This window comes from Podarcis liolepis (assembly GCF_965112155.1).
Source record: "Podarcis liolepis genome assembly, chromosome: 6".
Classification (NCBI taxonomy): Eukaryota; Metazoa; Chordata; class Lepidosauria; order Squamata; family Lacertidae; genus Podarcis; species Podarcis liolepis.
Window position 1 is genome coordinate 53,104,057 of NC_139559.1, and position 26,033 is coordinate 53,130,089.

The 26,033-nt window shown below is 45.1% G+C and overlaps 1 protein-coding gene across 1 annotated transcript; it reads left to right on the forward strand.

Moving 5' to 3' along the window:
* The first annotated feature begins 1,254 nt into the window (after nucleotides 1-1,254).
* Nucleotides 1,255-25,999, forward strand: FAAH (fatty acid amide hydrolase). The gene is made up of 15 exons (XM_083509627.1): nucleotides 1,255-1,569; nucleotides 7,204-7,317; nucleotides 8,509-8,652; nucleotides 10,386-10,519; nucleotides 12,596-12,802; nucleotides 13,466-13,506; nucleotides 14,172-14,296; nucleotides 15,630-15,755; nucleotides 16,518-16,615; nucleotides 17,690-17,789; nucleotides 18,202-18,242; nucleotides 19,337-19,376; nucleotides 20,990-21,098; nucleotides 25,514-25,659; nucleotides 25,762-25,999. Exons 1-15 carry the CDS (start codon nucleotides 1,402-1,404, stop codon nucleotides 25,888-25,890), a joined length of 1,722 nt encoding a protein of 573 aa, XP_083365753.1. The 5' UTR covers nucleotides 1,255-1,401; the 3' UTR covers nucleotides 25,891-25,999.
* The last annotated feature ends 34 nt before the right edge of the window (nucleotides 26,000-26,033 follow it).

Consider the following 26,033-nt stretch of genomic DNA (forward strand, 5'->3'; position numbering starts at 1 on the left):
TAACCTGAAGCGTCTGTAACCCAAGGTACCACTGTATAACCTTTTGGTGGACATTTCTTAAAAAGGCTTGGTTACAAAGATAAAACAATGGTATATTAAAAGGTTAGTTCTAGTACACATTGTGCTTTTACAAACATATTACTTTGAAAGTGTTTATGATGGAATCCAGGATATGTTGAAAACCAGAAAGTGGCAATCAGATGCCATGAAAAACATGTAAAGTGGTTAATTAGCATGCTTTCAGCTTTCATGTATTCTTGGTGCATATCTTTTTGGCAGAATTCAGCATGCTACGTTTGGAAGTGTAGAGGGGCTGCATTATGTGGATTATACACACAACCCAGTGGTTTCCAATTGGTAGTCTACAGATCCTAGGGGTCCATTGCACCATCCACATAACAAAAGCTACCATAGAAATATATATTTTTTCAAAGTCCATGGCTTGGCTTTTGAAAAACGGTCCACAGTACTTAGCTGATCAGGAACTACTGCTATACACACCTGTGAAGTTCACTTCTCCACTGTACATCGTAGACCATGGGTAGGCAAACTAAGGCGGGGGGGGGGGCTGGATCCAGCCCAATGGCCTTCTAAATCTGGCCCCCAGACGGTCCTGGAATCAGCGTGTTTTTACAGGAGTACAATGTGTCCTTTTATTTAAAATGCATCTCTGGGTTATTTGCAGGACCTGCTGTTTTTACATGAGTAGAATGTGTGCTTTTATTTATTATGCATCTCTGGATTACTTGTGGGGCATAGGAATTCGTTCATCCCCCCCAAAAAAATATAGTCCTGCCCTCCCACAAGGTCTGAGGGACAGTGGACCCACCCCCTGCTGAAAAACTTTCCTGACGCCTGTCATACCTCTAGGATGCATAGGATGTCTACGTAGCTGGGGAAAGTTAGATGAGCAAAAGACTACGCTCATTCTCATGACCAGGGGAGGAGAAGAGGCTGGGGTTGCTGCACCTTTAACGTAGAAGGGAGAAAATTAGCTGCTGGGGCTTGTTACGCGAGTTACACCGGCTGACATCCCTCCTTCCCAACTATTAAAGGCGCAGGAGCCCCGTCCTCTTTGGAGTGTGGCGAGCCTCGCTCAGCCACCAGAGCTTCCCATCCTCCGCTGCGTTACGGACCAGAAACTTGACCCTTTCTAAATCGCAGGTGGGGGTTCTCGGGCAGCAGCACTGTATATCCGGAAACCCGGATTTTAACGGTGCGGTTAGGAGGAAGGCATGAAAACAGAATGCGTTTCCGGCGCGCCGTGTTTGGAGAAATCCGAGTGGGAGTTCAAGCCCCTGAATCCAGTTTCCGCCCTTTGCGGAGGCCGCGCCTTCAGCAGCTGTCAGCTGGCTGCGGAGGTAGCGGACGAAGCAGTAGCCGCGCGGGACCCTGAAGAGGATGAGCGTCAGCCTCGTCTCGGCTCTCTTGTGCTGCTCGGCGGCGACGGTGCTCCTGCTGAGATGGCGGCGGCGGAGGAAAGTCCAGAGGAAGGTGGAAGAGGCGAAAGAAAGGCGAGAGCGCGCGCTGGAGCGAATGCTAAAAGCTGCCCGAAAGTTCAAAGAGCGGGTAGGTGGCGTCGGGCTGGAAGCGGCTACTCGCTGAGCGCACCTGATTCCTGCCTCGGGTGTGTGTGTGAGGGGGGGGGGGATACGGGGCAGCTGGAGGCACCGAGCAAGGGTCGTCGGAAAACCCCCGAAGCGGAAAGACCGGCTTGCTAACGCCGAAGGTTCCTCCTGTAACTTTAAGGCTGTGGTGAGAAGCCTCTGTCCCCGGTGTGTGTGTGAATGCACACACCAAGCCTCCTTCGTCCCAGCCGCCCCCCCCCATTGGCCCTATTTCAGCATCTCATTGAGTGTGTGTGGGTGCGTGTACTCCTTCTCCCGTTGCAAGGTGTCCTTGGACTCTGATATTCAATTACTTTTCCTGGATGGAAGATGGAGAAGGGGTCTGTGTGTTGCGCTCTGAAACTAGTCTGCTGTATGAAAGCAATTTTTACATGCATTGCTCTGCTCACTTTAACTTCTGAATCTGTGCACCACTGGTACGTGGCCCCCAGAAGGGGATGGCGGCCCCCATATTGATTCTGCTTGCGCATGCTTTAAGGGTTCCTAAAACGGAGCTGTGCCTTTTCACAGTGCTGTGGCAGAGAGAGAAGCTTCATGGACTCTGCTCTGTGCAACAGTTGCATACAGTATGTGGGCAGAAGTACGTCCCACTAGTTTGATCTTTACTCATTACCATGTACTTTGTGGCAACTTCCAGACACAAACATATTAAGTGTGAACTTTAGTCTACAAAAGCTTATGCCTGCAGAAATCTATTTGCCTCTGCTGCCATGGCTTTTTGTGGTGGGAGAGGGTGGCGCTGTGGTCTAAATCACTGAGCCTCTTTGGCTGGCGGTTCAAATCCGCACAATGGGGTGAGCTCCTGTTGCTCTGTCCCAGCTCCTGCCAACCTAGCAGTTCAAAAGCACGCCAGTGCAAGTAGATAAATAGGTCCCACTGTGGCAGGAAGGTAAACGACATTTCCGTGCGCTCTGGCACTCGTCACGGTGTCCCATTGGACCAGAAGTGGTTTAGTCACGCTGGCCACATGACCCGGAAAGCTGTCTGTGGACAAACGCCGGCTCCCTCGGCTGAAGCGAGATGAGCGCCGCACCCCATAGTAACCTTTGACTGGACTTTACGGTCCAGGGGTCCTTTACCATAGTTTGTGGTATTAAGAACAGCCAAGCACTGAAACGTAGTAGAATGAGGGTGAAGAAAGTTTTGCTTGCTAAACTTATGTGAGTTGGGCTGGGCTGGTGACTGAGGTGTCACAATTCAATCAAAGGCTTGGATTTATTTAATTAACAGTTCAAAATAGATTGAGAGAAAGTGACTTGCTCAGTGAGCTTCCTGAGTGAATTGAGATTTGAAATTTAGTCTCCATGGTCCTACTCCAACCATTACACAACACTGATGATGATGATTTTTTAGGTATGTTGTAGATTTCAAGCTCAAGAAAGCTTAGGTCGAAGAACTGGAAAGTTCCCAGTATACTTTCAGAGGTACAGCACAATCACATCTTACGTGTGTTAAACATATGGTTGCAAATTCAACCATAAGTGCTCAGCTGTGGGGCAGGGAGAGTGGGGAGGAAGTGTGGGCCACCCCACCCACTGTTCCACTCAACAAGTGGCCTTAGAGTGAGTGTGATTCCCTCGCTAAGTGTGGTTAGGACAGTACAAGACCCTGAAATGCAAGCCACCTACCTGTCCCAGAGCGCAATGGAAGAAACAGTGGAGAAACAATGTGGCCACAACAAGTCCACTCTCCATGCAATCAAGATCTGAGAGAGAGAGGAATTCATCAGGCCATGTCATCAAGTGCTCCACTGGCCGTTAATCTTAATGTGATGGAGTGTTGGAAGCACTGGTGGACGAAGATGGGGGTGGGGGGAGCAGGCCGCCCTGGGTGCCATTGCAACTGCCCCTGCCCCCCGGGATGCTCGGTGCTCGCCACATATGCCCTGGGACGCCCATGGTTGCTGCGCATGCCCTGGGACGCATGCCACTCAATGTGCACCCCCCGATGCATGCCATACCCCCACGGGTGGCGAGCCACGCCCCCGGGATGTGCACCACACCCCCTGGGACACGCACCATGGCCCCTGGGATGCACACCAGCCATGCCCCCGGATGTATGCCATTCCCAGTGCCGGAGCAGGTAGCTCCACCACTGGTTGGAAGGCCTTTAACACTGTCAGTTGTACCACTTCTATTATCCAAGCAATGGATGCAGTCAAGCCTGAATCAGTCTTGCAAAGGAGGCTGCTCCCATGTTACCAGCCAATGAGTAATTGTGTCTGAGAATTGCTGAAAGCAGGTTTTATGATCAGTATCTTCAGATCCAGTCAAGTACTCTTTCCAGAGGATTGCGTTAGGTTGTGCAACAAAAATAGTTTTAGCAGCACCCCTCCTCTTGCTCTGTTGAAACACAAGTACCGGTACTTGCTTTTATGTTGTGGGAGTATAGAAGCAGTTGGTGTGAGTCAGCAATGTAGTTTGATTGCTATATATATATATATATATATGCAGGTTTTGGTGTCTTCGGGTGTCTTCCCGTGTAAGAGTTGGGGTGTCTAGGCGACGTTTCGACGAGGTCTCACTCGTCATCTTCAGGCTGGTGCTTTCGGCTTCTTGTTACTGGAACAGAGCAGGATCTCAGTGTTTGAGTTCCTATAAATACTGTTGAGGGGGTGTGGTGTATAGCCTCCGACGTTCTGGGCAGAGAGGGAGTTCCCAGGTTAGTGTGACTTTTCTTCTTTTGTTCCTTAATTACTTGAGGGATATCTTGAGTGATTTCTTGAGTGATATTCTGAGTACCACTTAGGAGGGTCATTAAGTGTGGATTAGTTGCTAAAGCTTACGTGTCTTGACCTCTTGAGCTTGTGAAGAGTTTTTCTGAGAAGATGGCTGTACTGCACTTAGTTGTGCTCTGGCTTGGCTTCGTGTATAGGGGCGAGCTGTGGTTTTGTGCCCTGTGCCAGCCAGATCTGTGTAGGGATTGCAGGGGGGTGCAGCATCCGGAGGTGCCACTATGGTTTGGCTACTGGATGGTGTCTGTAATTTATCTGTGGAGAGGGTCTGGGTTTGGGTCTGGTGTGGTTGATTGGTGATGGCGTTCTGTGTGCCTCTGGTTCTGGTGTCGGTTTTTGTGGGGAGGGCTAATTTCCAGATGTCTGGCAGGCGGGACGTGTCGTCACGCTTGTTCATGTTGTGAGGGTGTTTCTCTATCTCGATGGCTTCCATGATTATTCTCTTGTGGTGATGTTCCATGTTAAAGAGCAATTTGGAATCTGCAAAATTAATTTCGTGTCCTGTTTCTTTCATGTGTTGGAAAAGAGAGGAAGTTTTTTCTTCTTTTTTGACGGCATTCTTGTGTTCTGCGATACGTGCATTTATTCGTCTGTTTGTTTGTCCAATGTACGTGGCTGGGCAGACTTTGCAGGGTATTTCATAGACCCCTTGGTTTTCCAACTGGATTTTATCTTTGGGGTTTCTGAGGATATTGGCTATTTTTTGGTTGGTGCAAAAGGCTGTTTTGATATTGTGTTTATGGAGGATTTTGCTAATTTTATCTGTAGTGCCCTTGATATAAGGAAGGAGGGCCATGCCATTGTTTTCTTCTGTGTCTTGGTTTTTGGGGGGTGTTTCTTTTTGGATTAGCTTCGTAACCCTGTTTTGCTGGTATCCATTGGCGATTAACACATTTGAGAGATTCTGTAACTCAGTTGTCAAGTGGTCTTTGTCAGCCAGGCGTTTGGTTCTGGAGATGAGAGTCTTGGCTACGGAGTTTATTTGTGCAGGGTGGTGGTGTGATTGTGCATGTAAGTAGCGGTTGGTGTGTGTTTTTTTCCGGTAGATAGTGTGTCCTAGGGAGCCATCAGGTTTTTTGTAGATTAGGACGTCAAGGAAGGGAAGTTGGTTGTTGGCTTCTATTTCCATAGTGAATTGTATTTTGGGGTGTAGGCTGTTGAGATGTGTGAGGAAGCTATCTAGTTTTTCTTTCCCGTGTGGCCAAATTACAAAGGTGTCGTCAACATATCTGAGCCAAAGTTTGGGTTTGTGTTCTGACTTGTCTAAAGCATTGGTTTCAAAGTGTTCCATGTACAAATTTGCGATGACCGGTGAGAAGGGTGATCCCATAGGTGCTCCTTCTATCTGTTTGTATCTTTGTCCATTGTGGATGAAGTACGTGTTGGTTAGGCAGTGGTTGGTCAGGTCCAGGATGTATTCGGGGGGATTGTATTTGTTTTGAATGGCTGTCAAGGCTTCATTAATGGGCACTTGTGTGAAGAGAGATACAACATCGAAGCTCACAAGTAGGTCATCGGGATGTAGGTTTTGCTTCTTTATTGTTTCTATGAACTGGAAGGAGTTAGTAACGTGTGAAGCGATGGATTCTGCATAGGGCTGAAGTTGCTTAGCGAGAAATTTAGCGAGATTTTGTAGAGGTGAGCCTATGGAGCTGACTATTGGTCTGAGTGGTGTTCCTTCTTTGTGTATCTTGGGGAGACCGTAGAGTTTGGGGCATCTGGATGATTTTTCTCTGGGGATGATTCTTAGCTGGATTTCTTCACTGATAGGAGAGGCTTTTATTTTGGATTTGGTGGTTTTTTCCAGATAGGTGGTGGGATCTGTTTTTATAGGTTGGTAGGTAGGGTCTTGGAGTAGATTTGATAGTTTTGCTTGGTAGTCCGATGTGTTCATCACAACAGTGGCATTACCTTTGTCTGCTGGGAGAATGATTATGTTGTTGTCTTTCCTCAGGTTGGTGAGTGCTTTCTGTTCTTCTTTGTGTAAATTGCTTCTGGGTGGTTTGCTGGAGCAGAGGATGTTGGTGACTTCAAGTCTGATTTTATTGGCTTCATCTGGGTTGATTTTGGTTAGGCTAGCTTCGACTCCGCATATGATGTTTTCCGTGGGGATGCGTCTCGGGGCGACTGCAAAGTTGAAACCTTTGGAGAGTACTTTGGTTTCAGTTGAGGTGAGGATCCTGTCTGATATGTTATGTACTGTTTGTTTCATGGGTTGTTGTGGAGGGTGGCTGGGCTTCTGGCGTTGAGGGAAGCCCAGGGATATCAAGATATCTGATCAAGATATCTGGGCTTCTGGCGTTGAGGGAAGCCCAGGGATATCAAGATATCCCTCAAGTAATTAAGGAACAAAAGAAGAAAAGTCACACTAACCTGGGAACTCCCTCTCTGCCCAGAACGTCGGAGGCTATACACCACACCCCCTCAACAGTATTTATAGGAACTCAAACACTGAGATCCTGCTCTGTTCCAGTAACAAGAAGCCGAAAGCACCAGCCTGAAGATGACGAGTGAGACCTCGTCGAAACGTCGCCTAGACACCCCAACTCTTACACGGGAAGACACCCGAAGACACCAAAACCTGCATTCCTGTACCCGTGAAAATCTACGAAAGCATATATATATATATATATATATATATATATATATATATATATATTGGACTCGATCAGTGTTTAGGGGTACTCTCATTTTCCTACTCATATTGAAGTACTGCCCCTCAATGAGGCCAAACTTAGATTCACAAAATGTTTAGGGGTATGCGTACCCCATGAAAAAAACAACACTGGACTTGATTTGATTTTTTTAAACTTTTTATTATTATTACTATTTCTCCTTCAGAGTCCAGGTCACAAACCAGAACCCATCTTGTCTTTGGCTCTTCCTGAACTCTGTGGGAAACTGAGGGATGGATCACTCTCACCTGAGAATGTCCTCTATGCCTACATGGATCAGGTGAGGTGTGGCTGACATTCCACCAAAAGCAATGGGAAATGAGTGGGGAAGGGAATGTGATGGACAGAGTGAAGGTTTGGTTGGTAAGCTGCCCTTTGTTCAAGGTAATCCAGGGTGAAAGGGAACTGACCCCATATTGACAGCTGCTGGGAGCTTGTGTTCCTGCTCCCTGCCTGAAAAATCACTCTGCTCCAATTTTCTGGATTTCTTTATTTGCCCCAGTTTCTTTCCTTGCCCACTTCTTGTATCCTGGCTATGAGACCCTGCCTGCAGACTCACTGTATAATGTATATCATAATACCTGTACAGTGCTTAGAAAATTTTAGGTGCTTTGTAAATGTTGAATACTTGAAGGTTTTTGTGTTGGGCATCTATGTTGTTGTTGTTGTTCATATAGCACCAATATTGTCCACAATGTTTTGCACTTAATTTGTTCCCCGTGTGCCACTGGGGACTTAGTACTACAGCGGGAACGGAAGTGGTTTTGTCAACTCAAGCAAATAAATGCTACATAGCAGACTGTAAATCCTTTGCCTGAACTTCAGTCTGCAGCTCAGGGTGCCAACATGGATTCCCCTTGCATTCCAACCCTGAATCGATAGGTTTGAAAAGTAACTTTCATTGGAAAGAGTCCAGAGGAGAAGGACAAGGATAGTGAGGGGCCTGTTGATCCAGTCCTGTGAGGAAAAGTTGAAAGAGTTTGCTATGTTTAGCCGGGAGAATAGATGGTTAAGAGGCAATATGATAGCAGTCTTCAAATATTTTTTATTTATTAATTAAATTTGGGTACTGCCCTTCATCTGAAGATAGCACGGCAGTGCACAACATTAAAATACAAAATGAGAGCATAAGATACATAATAAAACAAAGCAATAACCCCTCCCATTATTTCATTTTGTTTATTAAACTTGATAAGTTGCATAGATGGTGGCGAAATAATAGTAGTAGTAGTAGTAGTAGTAGTAGTAGTAGTAGTAGTAGTAGTAATATATTATTTCTACCCCAACCATCTGGGCTGGGGAAACTTTATTTCTATTGCTCCAGTGGGTAGAACCCAAACTCCCAAGTACATAAAAGAGGATTTTGACTTAACTATTGGGAAGTATGTCCTGATTATATGAGGTACTAAGCTGTAGAACAGACTGCCTTGGAAGGTGGGTTGAACTGATTGCCTTTTCCTGCTTTTCACAGGCCTTGAAAGTGACTAGAGATGTCAACTGTGTGACCGATTATCTGGAAGATTGTGAGTCTCAGCTTCTGCACGTGAAAAGTCAGGGGAAGAAGGGTTTGCTCTATGGCATTCCCATCAGCATCAAGGACTCCATTGACTGCAAGGTACCACCAATCTTGGCCCATGGGCAACAATGCCCTGTGCTCATGTGTCAAACCAGTAAATTTGTAGAGAAACCATGTCTTAGAAAAATTGCTGAGGCAAACTTCTTATTTAGCAGAATCAGAGGGGCAGGGTGGGATTGGCATTGTAGCATGACATCTATACTTTTTGCAGAAATGAGACTTGGATCCAAGGTTGCCACATTTCAGAAAGTGAAAATCAGGGCACAAAAGTTGTTGTTTTTGGCCAAAATTGTTGACCTTTTAAAGCTATTTTTAAGGAAAAGCGACACAAATAATGGGTCGCCCTACGTCTGGATTTTCCTGGACATTTCTGCCGATTTCTGCCTGGACACTGCTTCTGACTGCAGTATTTTGGGTATGTCCAGGAAATTCCGGATGTATGACAACCCTACTTGGATCCCATTCCTTGGGGTCTGATTCATTCAGAATGATGTGCTGTTCCTAATTTGGGGGCAGTTTTTCAGTGTGACATGGCAGTTGCATAGTGGAGCTTCCATAATTTGATGTGATGATCAGTCTTCTAATTGCTTTCGTATGTGCCAAGATCGAGCCCCATCACTTGCAGAAGATCCTCTTTCAAGTTGCATGGTAGTAGGAGATATGTGTTTGGTTGTGAATGCCCTCCTGCACATTGTGGGGCATTATCTTTTGCTGGGTCAATTCCTTTATAATTCCACGGTTCAGTAGGGTTTCCTAGAATCCTGTGTGGAGGGGAAACCCTACTGAGCCGTGGCAGTGGGACTGACCTGTTAGCCTTCTAGTGCAGTGTTTCCCAAACGTTTTTGGGCAACGGCACACCTGTTTACTGAAAAAAAATCTCGCGGCACACCACCATTAAAGCCCCGCCCCGTGACGTCAGCGCGCAGCGTCACGCCGGGAGGGACGCACAAAAGTGAAAGTTTTTTCCCTCCCCCTTGCTGGGGAAAGTTTTTTCCCTCCCCCTTGCTGGGGAACCTCCAAGCTTTGGGGGTGGGAGGAGGCAGCAGAGCGAGGGACTGAGGGACGGCGGCAACTGAGGCGGCGGCGGCTGAGGCAGAGCTGGGAAGGGGGTTTCCAGGGGACACGGCAGCTCCTCGAAAGGCTTCTCTCAGCTGCGCTCAATCCGCCTCGGAGAGGATTTCCCCTCCGGTCCCATGCGTTCGTTTGGGGCATCGCTCCGGCTGCTCCCTCTCCCGCCGCGCAGGAGCGATGCCTCTCTCTGGCTCTCCCTCCGCGCAGGCTGAGGGAGGGAGGGAGGGGCGCGTGTGACCCGTCTCTGCTGGGAGACCAAACCCAGCGAGGCAGAGTCGCGCGGAGGCGCCCAGGCAGCGCTGCCGGCTGCGAGGAGGAGCGCCAGGCAGCAGCAGGAGGCGCGGCCTCTCCTCGCCGCCGCCGCCCCGCCTCTCGCCGCCCGACTCGCCCGCCTCCCTCCAGGCATCTCGCGGCACACGAGGCAACGTCTCACGGCACACTCGTGTGCCGCGGAACACCGGTTGGGAAACACTGTTCTAGTGTACATGTTGACGTGAACGTAGCCAAGTTGGATACAACTGATACTCGCTTCAAATTTCTCCATGGATATAACTCTCCATCCTCAGGAATATTACTAGCCAATTCATATGTGAAAGAGCATTGTGACTTATACCGCAGGCAGCATTACTGTTTGATATCCGAAGGATCTGGGGTAAGAACCAGATGTCTTATCTCTGTTCTTTTCCTCACCCCACCCCCAGGGCCATGATTCCACACTGGGCCTGGTGAAGCATCTCAACCTGCCTGCAGCAACAGATGCAGTTGTCATTCAGGTGTTGAAACATCAAGGAGCAATTCCATTTGTAAAAACCAATGTTCCTCAGTCTTTATTGAGGTAAATCATATAATCCCCCCCCCTGCTATATTTCTGTGTGGGCATTTACACAAATAACAAATACTATGAGGAAAGGAGTTGAATATGGTTCACCTGTAGAAGAGATAATTCAGGGGCAACATGACAGCCAAATGTTTGAAGTCACATACTGTAAATGGTAGAGCAAAATTTTTCTTCTCTGTTGATCCAGAGCTAACAGGTTCAAATTAAATGAAAGAGGATTTTGGCTGAACATTGGGAAGGACTTCCTGATGGTATGAGCTATTCATCCGTGGAACAGATGGCCTCAGAAAGGGGGTGGGCTTGCCTTCCTTAGGTGGTCACCTAGACTGCTTAAAAAACCAGGTAGCAATGGATTTCCTTGATCAGCAGGGGGCAGGAGGGGGCAGCTAGATGACCTCTGAGATACTTCCCAACTCTGATTCTATGCTTTAATGAAGTTTTATTTTTATGTAAGTTAATTGAGCCTCCATTAAGGAACAATAAACTACACTTGTTTCTGTTCCTTTTGCCAGAGAGTAGCTCTTGTTCAGTTTATTTGCTCGAGCCTGTTACTCTAGGAAGAAGAGTAGGCGAAAGAGGGAATTTAAACTCTCCCCATTTGCCTGCTGGCCTCTCTGAGTGGTGCATATATCAGAGGGAACTCCTTACTTTGCATGCTCACAATACTGTGAGTGTCAAGAATTCTAATATCAATAACTCCAGTCTATAGATATTGTGCATTGGTAAGAAGAGGTTGGGCTAGATTACTCTGATTCTTTAAACTCAATAGGTGTTTTCAGACATCAGAAGCCTGGGATGACTATGTGATGTGTGAAAGCACTTTTCTGTGGATAAATAGAAGATGAAACAAATGCTGTCAGACAGAAGTTATGAACTGAATGCTGCAAAACTGCACCCTGATGGTTTATAATGGGCCTTCTAGAAACAATCACAAATGTGGGTTGTTGGGTTTTTTTTGTTCTTTTAAGCATTTAAACTGTTGGGCATTGTTGTGATTGCAGTGGAGTGTGGCAAGTGGTTTTGTTAGCTAGGCAACAAGACTTTTCCAGAGCTCTCTACAGCTTTGTTTTCTCTTGAAATCAGCCTCTGAATAGCTGTGGAAAAGTTGCTTCCTGCTTGTCAAGTGGTATAGGACCCCACCTTCTCTCTCAACCCACGGTCCACCCAACCCTTTTGTTGTGATGGGCAGCTCTGTGGTAATGAGAGGATTGGTAACTTGCATCATGCTTCATTAATTTTGTTGGTGTTTAAAAGGGTTTGGTCTGACTCCATATTTTGTTAGGTGCCTCGTGAATTCTTGTGGTTAAAGGGCGGGGTAATATCTGAGACAGGATTTGTTTATTTTATGCACTGGATTTTAATTCTGCCTTTCTGCCAAGGCACCTGAGGTGGGTTACAATTTCAAAACACTAAAACTACTACATTATATCAAAAGTACAGTGGCAGAGTCCTCTTGAGCCACCTGAGTCAGTGGTATGTGTGCTCCGTGGCCTGGTCTCCCTCAGTTCTGCCTTCCCTCAGTGCACACAGGTCTTCAGCAGCCCCAGGGAAGGTGGGAATCAGGTGCCCTGACAAGCCTCTCAGGCCATTGCTGGTTCTAGCAGGAGCTGATGGTGTGTGTACCCTCTGGCCTGGTCTTCCTCACTTTTTAGTGTGGTGGCACCTACACTTTGGAACTCCCTGCCTATTGATATGAATCAGGCACCTTCACTGTATACTTTTTGATGCCTGTGAAAAACATTTTTGTTTAGGCAAGCCTACCTGGATGTTTAGAAAGTTGATGCAAGTTTTAATCTGTTTTTAGTCTATTGCTATTTTACTTTTTGAAAGTCTTAGATTGTTACTGATTCATCTTATGGATGAGTTTATCCTTTTTTTTTTGGTAAACCGCTTTGAGGGTTTTATCCAATCAAGTGGTGCATAAGTGTTATGAAATAAGTAAATATATTTATATAGGGAGTTGGGCAAGGGAGCTGCAACCATAGCACGGATCCTATGTGGGATAGGAGGCGGCAAGGTATATTTGACTTAGCTGTGGCTTAATCATCTGACTGCCTTCTCTTGTGTTTTTAGCTATGACTGCAGCAACCTGATCTTTGGTCAGACGCTCCATCCTCTGGATCATTCCAAAAGTCCAGGTGGTTCTTCAGGAGGCGAAGGTGCTCTTATTAAAAGCGGAGGATCTATCCTGGGCTTTGGTACAGACATAGGAGGCAGCATTCGTATCCCAGCTGCTTTCTGTGGAATTTGTGGATTCAAAACCACAGGTGGCCGAATTAGGTACAGTGCAAGTTTGCAGCCTTAAAAGACAGCATTTAAGCTATATATATATATATATATATATATATATATATATATATATAGACTAAAGCCTTTCTTGGGGGCTGGTGAGGGCTGTTCTTCGCAGGATCCAGGTTCATTGTACACATAAAGGCAGAAGACTCCCAAGAATCAGGCAAGCTGTTAACCCTTGGTGCAGAAAGTACAAATTTAAGTTCTTGCACAGGCACTAAACTTGTTGGGGAGTTCTTTCTTTCTTTCTTTCTTTCTTTCTTTCTTTCTTTCTTTCTTTCTTTCTTTCTTTCTTTCTTTCTTCTTTTTTTTTTTTACTGATGTGCACTTTCGAAATGGGCAGCAATCCTATGCTCTCTTATCTGTGAGTAAGTTGCATTGAACTTAATGGGATTTACTCTGCCAGTCTCTCAACTTTTCCCTGCTTGGACAAAAGGCCTTTTGGGAGTTTCCTTTAATGGGATGCGCTAGATTGCTGGCTAAGATTTATCCCTCATTCAGTGGAGAGAACCCTCAAAGGGGTGAGAAGCCGCATCTCTGCTGGGGTCTGGGAATAGGTTCCCTGTTAGAACACTGTGGAAACTTAGGTGTTGGAAACCAGCAACCCTGAAAGCTGTGCTTGAAACATCTTCTCTGGTGATCTTTTCACAGCAAAAAAGGAGTTATACCAAGCATTCGTGGGCAGAAATCAGGTTGGTGATTATCATTTGCTTGGAAAGAGTGAGATGTCGAGGTGGCAAAAATGTGGTAGCTTTGAATTCTTACATAGTAATGGGTTAACCCAACTTTATACACTTTTTTCTAAAAAACAACACTCTACCTTGTCATCCTTTTAAAAATTGCAAAATGAGTTCTAAAAACATGCTGTTAGGGATGTGTGTTGATATTTAGCTGTCATGTTGAAGTAGAAATCTTCAGTCATGAGGACCAGAAGCTTTTTAAAAATTGAAGAGGTTTCTGAGTGGCAGCAGATGTGGAAATTCTAGCAAGAAAGATCTCTGTGTTGAGGTCTGCACGTAGCCCACGCCCTTCCTGTAATAAATAACTGACCAGCTTCTTCCATAAGTCCCTTTACAGTAGTATTTAATTTGCTTTTCAGATATCACAGGTTTTTTTTTTAAGGCTTCAGTTTTCATTGTTTATTGAATGGTGAAGAGATTCTAAAGGGGTGTTAGACAGCAGGGCAGTTTGTTATGAGTTAGCTTTTACTGGATTTCTTCTTACTTGCTTTCTGTGGTGAAAAGAGCTGCAGTTAGTGCTCTGACCCCATGATGCCTTGCTCCCAGAAGTGTTTCCCCTGTTTTGAAAGACGATCCTATTGCCAAGACTTGTTCTTCTCTTTTATTTTTTATTCCAGTGACTGCTGGCATAGGGCCAATGGCGAAAGATGTTGACAGCTTAGCTCTCTGCTTAAGAGCTCTCTTGTGCAATGAAATGTTCCGGCTGGATCCCACAGTGCCTCCCCTCCCCTTCAATGAGCAGGTGATAGGCTGAAGGAAAAGACACCCTCCTTTTTATGATAATCAGATGCATGGTGAAAGCAATAACATTGCTCTGCCCTTCCTTTTGGGCCACTTCCAATATGTGGGATTAAAAAACAACACCTTATGTACTGATGCTCAAGAGTTTAACATACAGTAGTCACTGCTGCCAGGCACACAATCTGGCTATGATTCTATGACTAGCCCCAAACCTGGGATCTGTGTGTACAGCACAGACATTTACAGGGAGTGATCCTTCATGGGCACAGCTTATATATGCATGAGGGCTGCCTCTCTGCAGATGTCTAGGCTGGACATGGGGAGGAGACAAGGCTAGTTGGCATGGACCCCCTTTGTACCTTGAAAGAACTGGGGTGACTAAGGTCCGAGAGGAATAAGAGTGCTTTCCTTGCAGTGCAAACCTTGAGCTTCACAAAATGGAGGTTCTGGTGCTCATTTCTATGGGGAATGTTATATCCTCTGCCCTAGAAACCTTCACCCTAATCCCAGGTGTGCTGGAGTGTGCTGTGATGAGATGCAACAGGCTCTCTTCATACACTCGGAGGATGCATTCCATATTAGTACCTCACACAGCATTGGCACTTTAAAGTAAGATCTAGCAGGCATCTCTGGCTCATATTTTAAGTTCTGCTGCCATCCCAGATTGTGCAGTTTTATTAGTCTATTCTAGTCTGGAGGTGGGGTGTCTGTGAACATTGGACCTGTATTCCTGACTGTCTGTGCTGAGGGCAAGGGTATTGTGGGGTGAAAGAGGTTAAGAACAACATGTAAATCCTTCTGGATCAGACCGGAAGCCTCCCTAGTCCTCATCCTATTCCCACAAGTTTGTGAGGGAAAATGAAGGGTCCTACTTACATGATAAACTGCATAACGGTGTTCTTCAGATACATTCCTCCCTACAGAAAAGGGTAGAAAATGGCACAACATCACCTATTGTGAAAAGTAGACTTGTGCAGATGTAGTGCAATCATTGCTTAAGCTACACTGGGAATTTAGATTTTCAAGATGCTTTCTCTTGGCATGGATATGGGATTATTCTGAGAAATATCATTGACTAGTAGAGAATGGGGCTGCATTCAGACCATAGATTTGAAGCACAACCCGGTCCCCAAGAATCCTGGGAGCTGTAGTTTAAGGGTGCTGGGAATTGTAGTTTAGTGGCTGGTGAACTACAGCTCCCAGGATTCTTTGGAGGATAAGATGTCGACACTTAAAAGCTTGATCTAGTGCATCTGTCTTTAAAGACTCCAAAATGATGATGTTATGTTTTGATTTCCAAACTGTTCTCTTAACCTTGTGCTCATTTTATCTAGGTGTACTCCAGTTCTCAGCCCCTCCAGATAGGTTACTATGTCACAGATTCCTTCACTATGCCAAGCCCTTCCATGAGACGGGCTGTACTAGAAACCAAGCAACTTCTGGAAAAGGCTGGCCACACGGTATGTATCTGTCTCCACACCTACAAACACCCCCCTCCCCACCAACACCACCTATAATTCCACTGATGCCCTGGGCAAGAGAAGATGGGGTGGTTAAGAAGTAGAAAGGAAGGAGTAGAAAGTCAGTCATATTTTAATGAAGGAAAAGAAACATCCTTTAATGTGTTTCCTTTTTCCTGTTTCCTTTTTCCTTTTTTGTGGTGCTTTACATCTTAAAGAATGAGAACTCAGAATGACCAGTATGCCATGATAAGGTGGGGTTGTGACTTGCTGCACTATGCTAACTTTAATGCCTCCCATTTTCATAAGCTATCTGCTGATCCTAGACCTGAACATGGACAATACATGATGATTATTTGTGTCTGGCTTTAGACTCAGTATTCCTCACTGCTCTAACCTCAAGCATAGCCGCATATAGAAATCTTTCATTTAAGTGGGGATGGATATTTTACTTCTTTTCTTTTCACCACATGATTTGGGGAGAAAATTTTGAAACTTCTCCAATTTCTCCAAGAATGCCAGAATCTGGGTAGCAAGAAATAGCTTCAGTTGTGGGTTGTTTGAAAGAAACAACATCTGCCTCCTTCTCTGGATCTTGCTGTAGTTGTCACTGCCAGGAAGGTTGGCTGCTGTTCTTGCAAAATGCTTTCCGTGAAGAATGAATGAGTAATTTGATTTTTTTTTTGCAAGTCAGAAGTTTACCTTTGTATGGCATTACAGAGAGAAAGATTCTCATCCTGCATTCTTGCTTTCCTTTTCTAGCTGGTCCCCTTTAAGCCCTGCCGCATAGATGATTTCATGTGTAGCATTTCTGCCAAGGGCTTGTTTGCTGATGGCTGTGCCACTTTTTTAGAAGGCTTGTAAGTATTCCTCTATGTATAAATGCTGGCATGTGTATATGCACCCACACCATTAAACCCCAAGAAGAAGAAGAAGATTGGTTACTTACCTTACTTTGGGTGCAAAGGCTTTCACCATCATGTACTCATCAGCAAGATCCTGCTTCCATTTTTCACATTGGTTACTTAGCTAAGCATCTCGCTCATACCTTTCTTGGTGAGGTCACTGCTTCTTCTTTCCTTTCTGTTCTCTTTATCCTGCTGTGTTTCAGAGTTGTTTCTGCTGCATGGTGGACAAGGGGAATAATAATAATAATAATAATAATAATAATAATAATAATAATAATTAATAATAAATAAAATATTTATACCCAGCCCATCTGGATATGTTTTCCCAGCCACTCTGGTCAGCTTACAGTATATATAAAACATAGCAAAACATAGTAAAAAAAAAAAAAAGCAAACCATCAGGATTTTTACCTGATGCAAATAAAAGTATTTTTTTTTAATGTTATTGTGCAGCATTTTAATTTCCATTCTGTCCTTTCTCTCCCAAGAGTCAGGATGGCAAACAGCAGAGCAGCAGAACAGTGTGATCAGAAATACAGTGGTACCTCTGTTTTCAAGCGTCTCGGAAGCCGAACATTTCGGTTTTCGAATGCCGGAAACCCAGAAGTAATGGCTTCTGTTTTCGAATGCACCTTGGAAGTCAAACAGCTTCTGCTACGTGTTTTTCCATTTTCTCCATGGAAATTGCAGGCGGCCCTTTGTGCCTCGGTTTTTGAACGTTTCAGAAGCCGAACGATCTTCTGGAACAGATTACATTCAAAAACCGAGGTACCACTGTAAAACAAAAACATTAAGGACCACTGAAAACATTTTTGAATGGTCACATACTCTATATGCAACATATAACCTACAGGGAATGCCTCTGCGTGCCAGACAAGAAGGGATCTTTTTGTTAAGCGATCAGTGTTCCGTTCTGAACATCAGTAGCCATGGCTGATGGCTCTGTGGAGCTGAAATGGCTGAAGGTTTGGATAACATATAATTCACTCAGGGTTGTGTAACCTAATTGTCTTGGTTGCCTTTCAGCAAAGGGGAGTCTGTGGATCCCAAAGCAAAGGAATTGGTGCTTCTAGCAAAGTTGCCAAATTGGTTTCGAAGCCTTTTATCCTGCATCGTCAAGCCAATAGTAAGTTCCCCTTCTCTAGCTCCTGTCTTGCTTTGCTGAAGAAGGCAGCCTATGGCTGTTGGTACTTTTTGAGAAGGGATTTTTTAGTCCTGGTGAATGGGCAACAGTTCTGATTAGCACTGCATTTCAGTGCAATGGAATGCTGAAGACACACTTCTTTACCTTTGACTTTGTGTGCTTTCAGGATCCACTCTATCCCTGTGACTGCGGTTTTTTTAAAAAAAAGTTTTTAACATTTTTAATTCATGTAACCCACCCTGGGACCCACTAGTGAAGGATGATTTATTTACTTAATAATAAAAAAGAATATTATACCTCCTAAATGGAAGGTACACTTCTGTTTGAGCATAATGTGTTTATGTAATGGGCATTTTCAGCTCAAAGCCTATCGGTCCTTTCTTTGTTTCCTTAGAGTCTTCGTATTTCCGAAATGCTGACAAGCATAAATGAGAGGTAAGGCTTCAGGATGGGGGTGTGGTGGGCCCACAGCTTTCATATGCTAGCATTACTAGCAGCTATGTTGTTTGTGTCCCATTTGAACCCCCAACTGCAGTGGAAAGACGAGAACGGCAACGATTCCCACTTGTTTCCTCCTTGAACTTGGTTCTCCACTTTCCCTGCCTGCTGTGGCAGGCAGGTCACCTGGTCTGCCACACAACCTGGGAGCAAAGGGTCAGGAGATGTCATTGAGGGTGGAATGGCTGGGAGGAGCATTCACTGATTTCTCCCCCCTCCCCACACACTACCTGATCTAAGTAACTTCTGTGAAGGTCCAGGTGATGGCTAGTTTCCAGTGCTTGCAAATTTCAGCATAGATCAAAGCAGATTGGGGTTGGCTTTTCATATGGCCTCACTGAGTTCTGGTGCAGGAGTCTTAGCAGTGCAATTCTATACATGCCTATTGAAAAGTAGTTCCTTTAGCTTTTCTGGAAAAATGCAGTCTAAATTTAAAATGTACAATAGCTGCCTTTTTTTAAAAAAAAGCATAATAAATTTAATTTTTAAAATTTAAAAATGCACAGTAGTATATTAAGGGGGAGAAATGCAGTTTCTAATCGTTGCTCCCTGCTGCCCTTGTGGTGCAAATATAGGTTGGTGCATTTAGGGGGGAACTGAGGCGGGACCTAGGAAGGTGCTTAACCGTCCCTGGTTACTTTTTAATTCCTCCTCAACAAATCTTTAAAATGGGAAGCAACCCTGGTCCCTGGAGTGTGGATGTGTGACCTAGTTTGATGGAGGCACAGGTGGATTCATGAGCATGGATGGGGTTTTGTACCATTCATCACTTCTTCCTTACGAATGCCCCCTTAGTCCTATATATGCTACCTTAGCAAACCAAATATTGTTTGGGTATTGTGTAGTTCTGCCTGTAGCATAGGCCGTGACTAGCTCCTGTGGTGGATTACAACCCCATCCTCACCTTTGGCCATGCTGATGGGAGTTGTAGTCTGCCACACCTGGAAGGCACCATCTTGGTACAAACGATGAGCATAAAGGCTGAATTCACCAATTTCTCATTCACCTGCAGCTTCTTTTTGAATTTTCAGGTCTGTGAAAGAGCTTTGGGAACTTCACACGGAAATTGAGGTAATTTCCTTTTAGGGTTTTTGTTGTTGTTGTTAAGAGTATTTCAAGATCCATAAATGTCCCAAGAAGTTTATGGGAAAAGCTATTATAACCTTTGTCAGCCTTGGACCAAAATCTTCCATCCTATGAGAAATATTACAATATCTGTTTTATTTCAGATTGTAATATGAAAACCCAGCCAAGTTTCTAGGCTTATTCACATAGCCTTCTGCAGCTGTTTCCCCTAGTAATGTACCCAAGTGAGGTCTAGTTCTGACATAAGGTAAAGGTAAAGGTACCCCTGCCCGAACTGGCCAGTCTTGACAGACTCTGGGGTTTGTGCGCCCATCTCACATCTATAGGCCGGGGGCCAGCGCTGTCCGGAGACACTTCCGGGTCACGTGGCCAGCGTGACAAAGCTGCATCTGGCGAGCCAGCGCAGCACACGGAACGCCGTTTACCTTCCCGCTGGTAAGCGGTACCTATTTATCTACTTGCACCCAGGGGTGCTTTTGAACTGCTAGGTTGGCAGGCGCTGGGACCGAGCAGCGGGAGCGCACCCCGCCGCGGGGATTCGAACCGCCGACCTTTCGATCGGCAAGCCCTAGGCGCTGAGGCTTTTACCCACAGCGCCACACCGCTGACATAGCTTTATACAAAATCTTCCTTCCATTTTAAATAATGCTGTACATTTAAATCAGTGTTAAAAGACATTACTGGAGTGTCTGTCATGCAAAGAACATCCTTAGACATAACGGAGAGTTAAAACTGCAGTGTATTATTAGTAATGAACTTCATTTGGTCACTTTGGCATCTGAATTGCTCTATATCATCTTGGTCCACCCCAAAGCTTTAAAAGTTCTAAATCCCTGACTTCTGCAGGTAGGGCTGAGAGAAAACACCCATCTGACGCCCCAGGGAGTCACTGCTGGGTGAGACCAGATGCTTGACTTAATCTAAGGCACCGTCCTATGTTCTTACATCCAAATGTGAACATGTGCAGAGAAGAGGGACTGCATATTTTGCTCCTGTGGCCACATCTGGTAGAGAAGAAATTGGGTGGAGAGGACCTATGGAGGCTGACCCCAATATGACAGGTCTTGGCTGCTCTCCAGAGTTCTGAACTGTGTCCTTGAAGAGGACTCAAGCTGCAAGGGCACTAACAAAATGGCTTGCTGATGATTCCTTATCAGAAATTGCTGCTGCTTTCCAAGTCCCCCTTAAAATGTCATCTCTCCATGTGGCTGCAGCAGAAGTGACAGTTGCAGAGGATTTTAGAAACATGCAACTTTAAAGGGGCTTTATTTAAGTAAGGCTTTTGATTGCTGCTTTTTATCACATGTGAGCCCAAAGCAGTTGATTCCTGCTTCAAATTCTGTGCGACTCCAGGGTACTCTCCTCTCCCCAACATCCCCATTTCTGCTGCCTTGGAGAGAATGTCATTATGCTCATGCTTGATTTGATGCTTGGATCCTGCCACTCACTTAACAGGAATTTTGGGGGTTGGGCAGGCTTAGTTCTTCCGGCTAGATTCTTGTTTGCTGCCAGTCATGTGCAGCCACTCATGCTGAAGTATGCCTGTTGCTGCTGCTGCTGTTTTTTTGTTTTTGTTTTTAACTATTCTCCCCTCTTAGGAATACTGCCAGGAATTCATTGGTGAATGGAGGAGGCTAGATCTAGATGTGGTGCTTTGTCCTGTCCTGGGTCCTGCTTTTAAGATTGGGTTACCTGGGAGACTGTCAGGTAATTCCACATTGCATGGGAAATGAAGTCTCCAGAGGGCACTGGTATATGTTGGAGTACTTTCATCTATGCTGCAACTTGCACTGCATTCTGATGCTCTAAGCCAAGAATGGTCAACCTTTGTGTTCACAGAAGCCTCTTTATTGTCCAGACAATACTCTGGGGACTAGATGTACAGTATATTTATTTGCACAACCTAACCCCCTTTTATGAGTCAGTGTGGCTTAGCAGCAATAGATTCCTACTTAAAAGGCACATATGCTTGGGTGATGTGTAGTGGCATTCATGTGCTTGGCAGAAGATCTTCTCAACCTGAGGAGGAGGTTGATGGTACTTCTGTACTTCTAACTGAATGTACAAGACAGCGGGGACTTCCGGGTTAGCGCCTCCAGCAATGGCGGATTTCCTCTGATCGGGAGGAATCCGCTTCGTGAAAATTAGGGTCTGGACCGCCACGGCGAGGCGGAGACCCACCAAAAACCACAGGCGGGAGAAGCCTGTGGACGTGGGATTCGGCTGGCACCTTTTGCGCCTCCCCTACTCACGGGGAAACCTGGTTTCGGGGATCCGGAGCGACGTGGGGTGAATGGCGCGGTGCTTCGAATCGACTGCTCTTTTCACGGAGTGAAGCCGCATTGCTGTTGCCGGAGAGCGCTGACTTTTTCCTGTGGACAATTGGATTTTAAACAACTGCCCGTGAGTAGAATGGAAAATTGGACTATGAAACTTCTTAATTTGGCACCGAAGCGGGAAGGTCTAAACAGGAAGTCCGCCTTCCGCTTTTGTAAATAGATTGAAGCAAAGACATTGTAAGCTAGAGTCTGGAAAGTCGTTTATAAAGGACTAAATTTCCATCAGTTAAAATTACCAAACCCCCCTTGGAAGCAGGAGAAGAGGGGGGAAATTTTAAACTGTTTAAACCTGCAAAAGAGAGAGTAAAGAAAGATAAATTTCCACCGTCTTGAACCTGGGAACGGGGTGTCAGAGACAGACGCTTTGGGGAAGTCCATTGACTGTGGATAAAACGTTTTTGACAGATAGTTAAAAAAGAGAAACATATTGATTCCAATGTTCCCTTTTGCACTTAAAAGGAACAAAATATCTGAAAAACGAAAGGAATTTTGTTGCTGGATCTGCTTTTAAAAAGACGGATACAAATAGAAATTGTTTCCTCTAGAGGGAGCTTGTGAAACTGTTGCTGGAGTCGATCTGGGGAATTCTACAGCTGTAGAGATTAAAGATCGTGAGACCAGACATTGACCTTGAACAAGAATGTGCCCAGAAGAAGCTTTAGTGCTTGCTTTTTGCAAGACAAGCGCTTTACTGGAACAGCTACATGAGAAGATGGATTTGATGACTAGTGCAGTTGGCAATTTTGGACAAACAGTGAATACCTATATAGAAACCACTCAGGAACCAACCCAGGAATGTGCTTTGACAGAGCAAGTTGTGAAGAAGATAAAGGAGGAGGTTGTTGCTGAACCTCAAGTAATAGAAATGGAGAGAGCTGCGGCCTTGCAGGAACATAAGTTGTTGTTTCTGTCGACTGAACCTGGAGAAAGTCAGATTTGGAGAGATGGAGTACTGTTTGGTTTGGAGATGGGAAATTGGATAGATCCCCCTATGCAGGGATATTTTGACTTTTCGGATCTGGCTTTGGGCCAGGGGGAGTTTGGAGTTGTGGGGGCCCTTAACCTTGGAGGGACTTTGAAACATGCCTTCAAATATCTTTTGGATTTCAGTGCTGACTATGGAGAATGGGCTGACTTGTTGAGAAGGGATAAAGATATTGTCAAGTTGGAGTCTCCCCGAGAGAAAGGAAGGAAATTAAGAATAAGATCAGCAGAAGATAAAGCAAAGTGCAGGTATAAACAAGAAGAAGACCTGCAGAAGGGACATGGAAAAGACTTAAGAGCCTCGGATAGAAGGTCACCAGGTTGATGGACTAGATGGAAGGGATAGAAAGGACTAATAAAACCCGAGACCAGGAAGAAGAGACGATGGATGAAGATTGGAAGAAAGTTTTAAAAATTCATTTAGAAAATTATTGTAAAATTAATGAGTATTAGAAAAATGTTGGAATGAAACTATTTGGCTTTAGTAGAAATATTAAAAGGAATTATGTATAAATAAGTTTTAAGTTTTAAGCTTTAGGGCTTTTCATGGTAAGATAAGGTTAAAATAAATTAAGATAATTTAATGACAGAATATAGTGAAAGATGGAAAGGATTTGCTGAGATAATTAATAACTAGAATACAAAAAAGGGAGGTGTGAGGAGGTCGATGAAACAAGTTAACGAAAGATAAAGATTTGGGAATATTGGGTTTGTTTTTATTTTTTTGTTTATTTTTGGTTTTGGTTTTGATGTATTTTGTGTTTTGTTTTTTCTTTTTTTCTCTTTTCTTTTTATTGACTTGTATTGTTTAATTTCTCTTTTTGTCTACCTTTTTTCCTTTTCCTTTTTCCCCCTCTGTAATTTTAAATTCTCAATAAATATCATTTTTTTAAAAAATGAATGTACAGGACAGCAATGCAATAATAATAAAAAACCCTGATAGGAAATACATTCAGTGTATTAGTACTTCTTTTCTAAGTCACTGTTGAGTAGGGAATTGCAAACAAAACATAATGGAGAGCAAGTATCTCTCTGGTTGTCTTCAAGCATTCTACATTAGTGATTAAGCAAACACTCAAGGGAGGCCATTAGCTCTGCCCACCTCCACAAGCTTGGAGAGTGAACTTCCAAAGTGGAGAGCCTCCTTGTCAAAGCTTCTAAAAAACCGCAGAGAGCCTATCTGAGTACAGGAGGCTCACTGCTTCTGAAGTTTGGCTTCCAATGCATGGCAGCTCACTGGAACAGCAACCAGGTAGAGGTGAGCATAGCTAACCTGGTCATTGCTGCTGTCTTCCCTCACCTGTTGACTGAACCCTAATGTAGGATGCCTGAAGAGGGGCTTTTGTCATGCAGCCTTGGGAAATGGTTTCTTTGCTCCAGTTTTGCTTGTAAGCAGTTTTCTTTAACCACTCCTTGACTGAAACTTGATAGTCACCAGAACCAAGAACACTTGTCCTTTGCCTTTCTTTTAAAGTAGCCCAAGGCTCAGCTGGGCCTTACATCAGTGACTGAGGAGCAGTCAAAACAATTGGATAGTTGCCAGGATGCAGCACTGGAAGCCAAAAGAGAGAGATCTCCCGGCTGCGCCCTGCCTTTAATGGGCAGGCCACACCCCCTGACCAACTGGATTGGTTGGCCCGGCCATTGATGCAGCTGGGAAACCCCAATTGCACAGGGCTGGCCACCCACCCTTTGCGCACGGGGAGGGATGTGAGAGCCCGCAACACCACCTCCTCTTATGGCGGAAGTGGCCTTACCAAGCCCTTTGCTATGAGTGCATCTGATGTTGCTCCATCTCCAAATATAAATGTAAAAATGCAATAAGATGATCCAGGCCAAGTCAGCTTTGCTAATAAGACATTGTGTAGCAGCATGCTTTAAGGCAGGGTGGGGTAGCTGTGCCCCTCCAGATGTAGGACTACAACTCCCATTATCCCTGACCATGCTGACTGGGGCTGATGGGAGTTGGAATCCAGCAGCATCTGAAAGCCCATGGGTTCACAGCAACTTGTCACAAGGGCTGCAGCTGGGCTTGGATGGGTGGGAGGGTTTTTCCCATGCTAGCTCTGGCTTTAGAATAATTGCGAATCTATACCCCATTTGTGAGAGCAAGTGTACTTGTGTGGATGAGAGTTTGCAGTAGTGGCCCATTTTCTTGCCAAACACCTGCCTCAGTTGCATGGTGGCAGTGCTAGTGTAATTCAGCTTTGGTGGTGTTCGACAAACTTGTTGCATTAGCATGAGGATGACCACTGGTGCAATGGGACTTCTCACCCTTCTTGCCCCATGCACCTTCCTGAAATATGCTCCGGAGGGTTGGGGAAATATTTAGGACAGATTTGGGGGGAGGAGGAAGAGAAAGAATGAGAATATTATGCTGCACAAGGAGGAACCCTTGTGCTGATGGAACAGTTGCTTAGCGCTGCATTGATTACATGCCCTCATGTGTTCAGTGGGTGCTTCCCCTGTAACATTTGTCAGGGCCTTACTATGTATGGACCAATCTGATCCCACGGGAAGTCTCCAGAAAGATGTTGCCGTCTCTTATTGAGGGCCACTGGCATGGAGAAGTCCCTGTATGAAGTGGCCCATGTTTTATTGATTTAGAGAAGTCTTGATTTCTGCAGTCGGTCTTCTCACCAGTAAAAGGAGGAGGAGGAGAATCTGTCACGTAGGACTCATAGTGGTGAATCGTAAAGCACTTTCTGCTGTAGGGGGATTAGATGAAGTGCCAAAGAGATTTGACCAGGTGCCCTTATCTATACTTAAAAGTTTTAACCTGTCCTTTTGTCTCTGCAGTGGGAGCCAGTTACACCATCTTGTATAACTACTTGGACTTCCCCGCTGGGGTTGTGCCTGTCACGTCGGTGACAGAGGAGGATGAGGAGGAGCTGAAGAGTTTCAGAGGGTACTTTAATGATATGTGGGACAAGGTCTTTGCGAAGGTTTGTCACCATGTTGTGTTTGGAAGCAACTGCTTTGTAGTGGGCATCAGAAGCCATTATTTGGTAGGGAAAAAACCTTATTGCCTTGTTCTGTCCCTGCAGGCAATCCAAGGGGCTGTGGGACTCCCTGTGGCTGTCCAGTGTGTAGCTTTACCATGGCAAGATGAGCTGTGCCTCCGGTTCATGAAGGAAGTGGAGAAACTGACCCAGGAGAAATCAAACAAGAATTGAATGACATATTGCAGAAACTGATATGACGGGAAGCTGCGGCCTGCGCCTGGGAAGGCCCATAATAACCATGGACTTGTCTGTGCCTATTTTGATTAAATAACTGAGGTGCTTTTGTGTCTGGTGGTCATTTGTGGGCTTGCTGC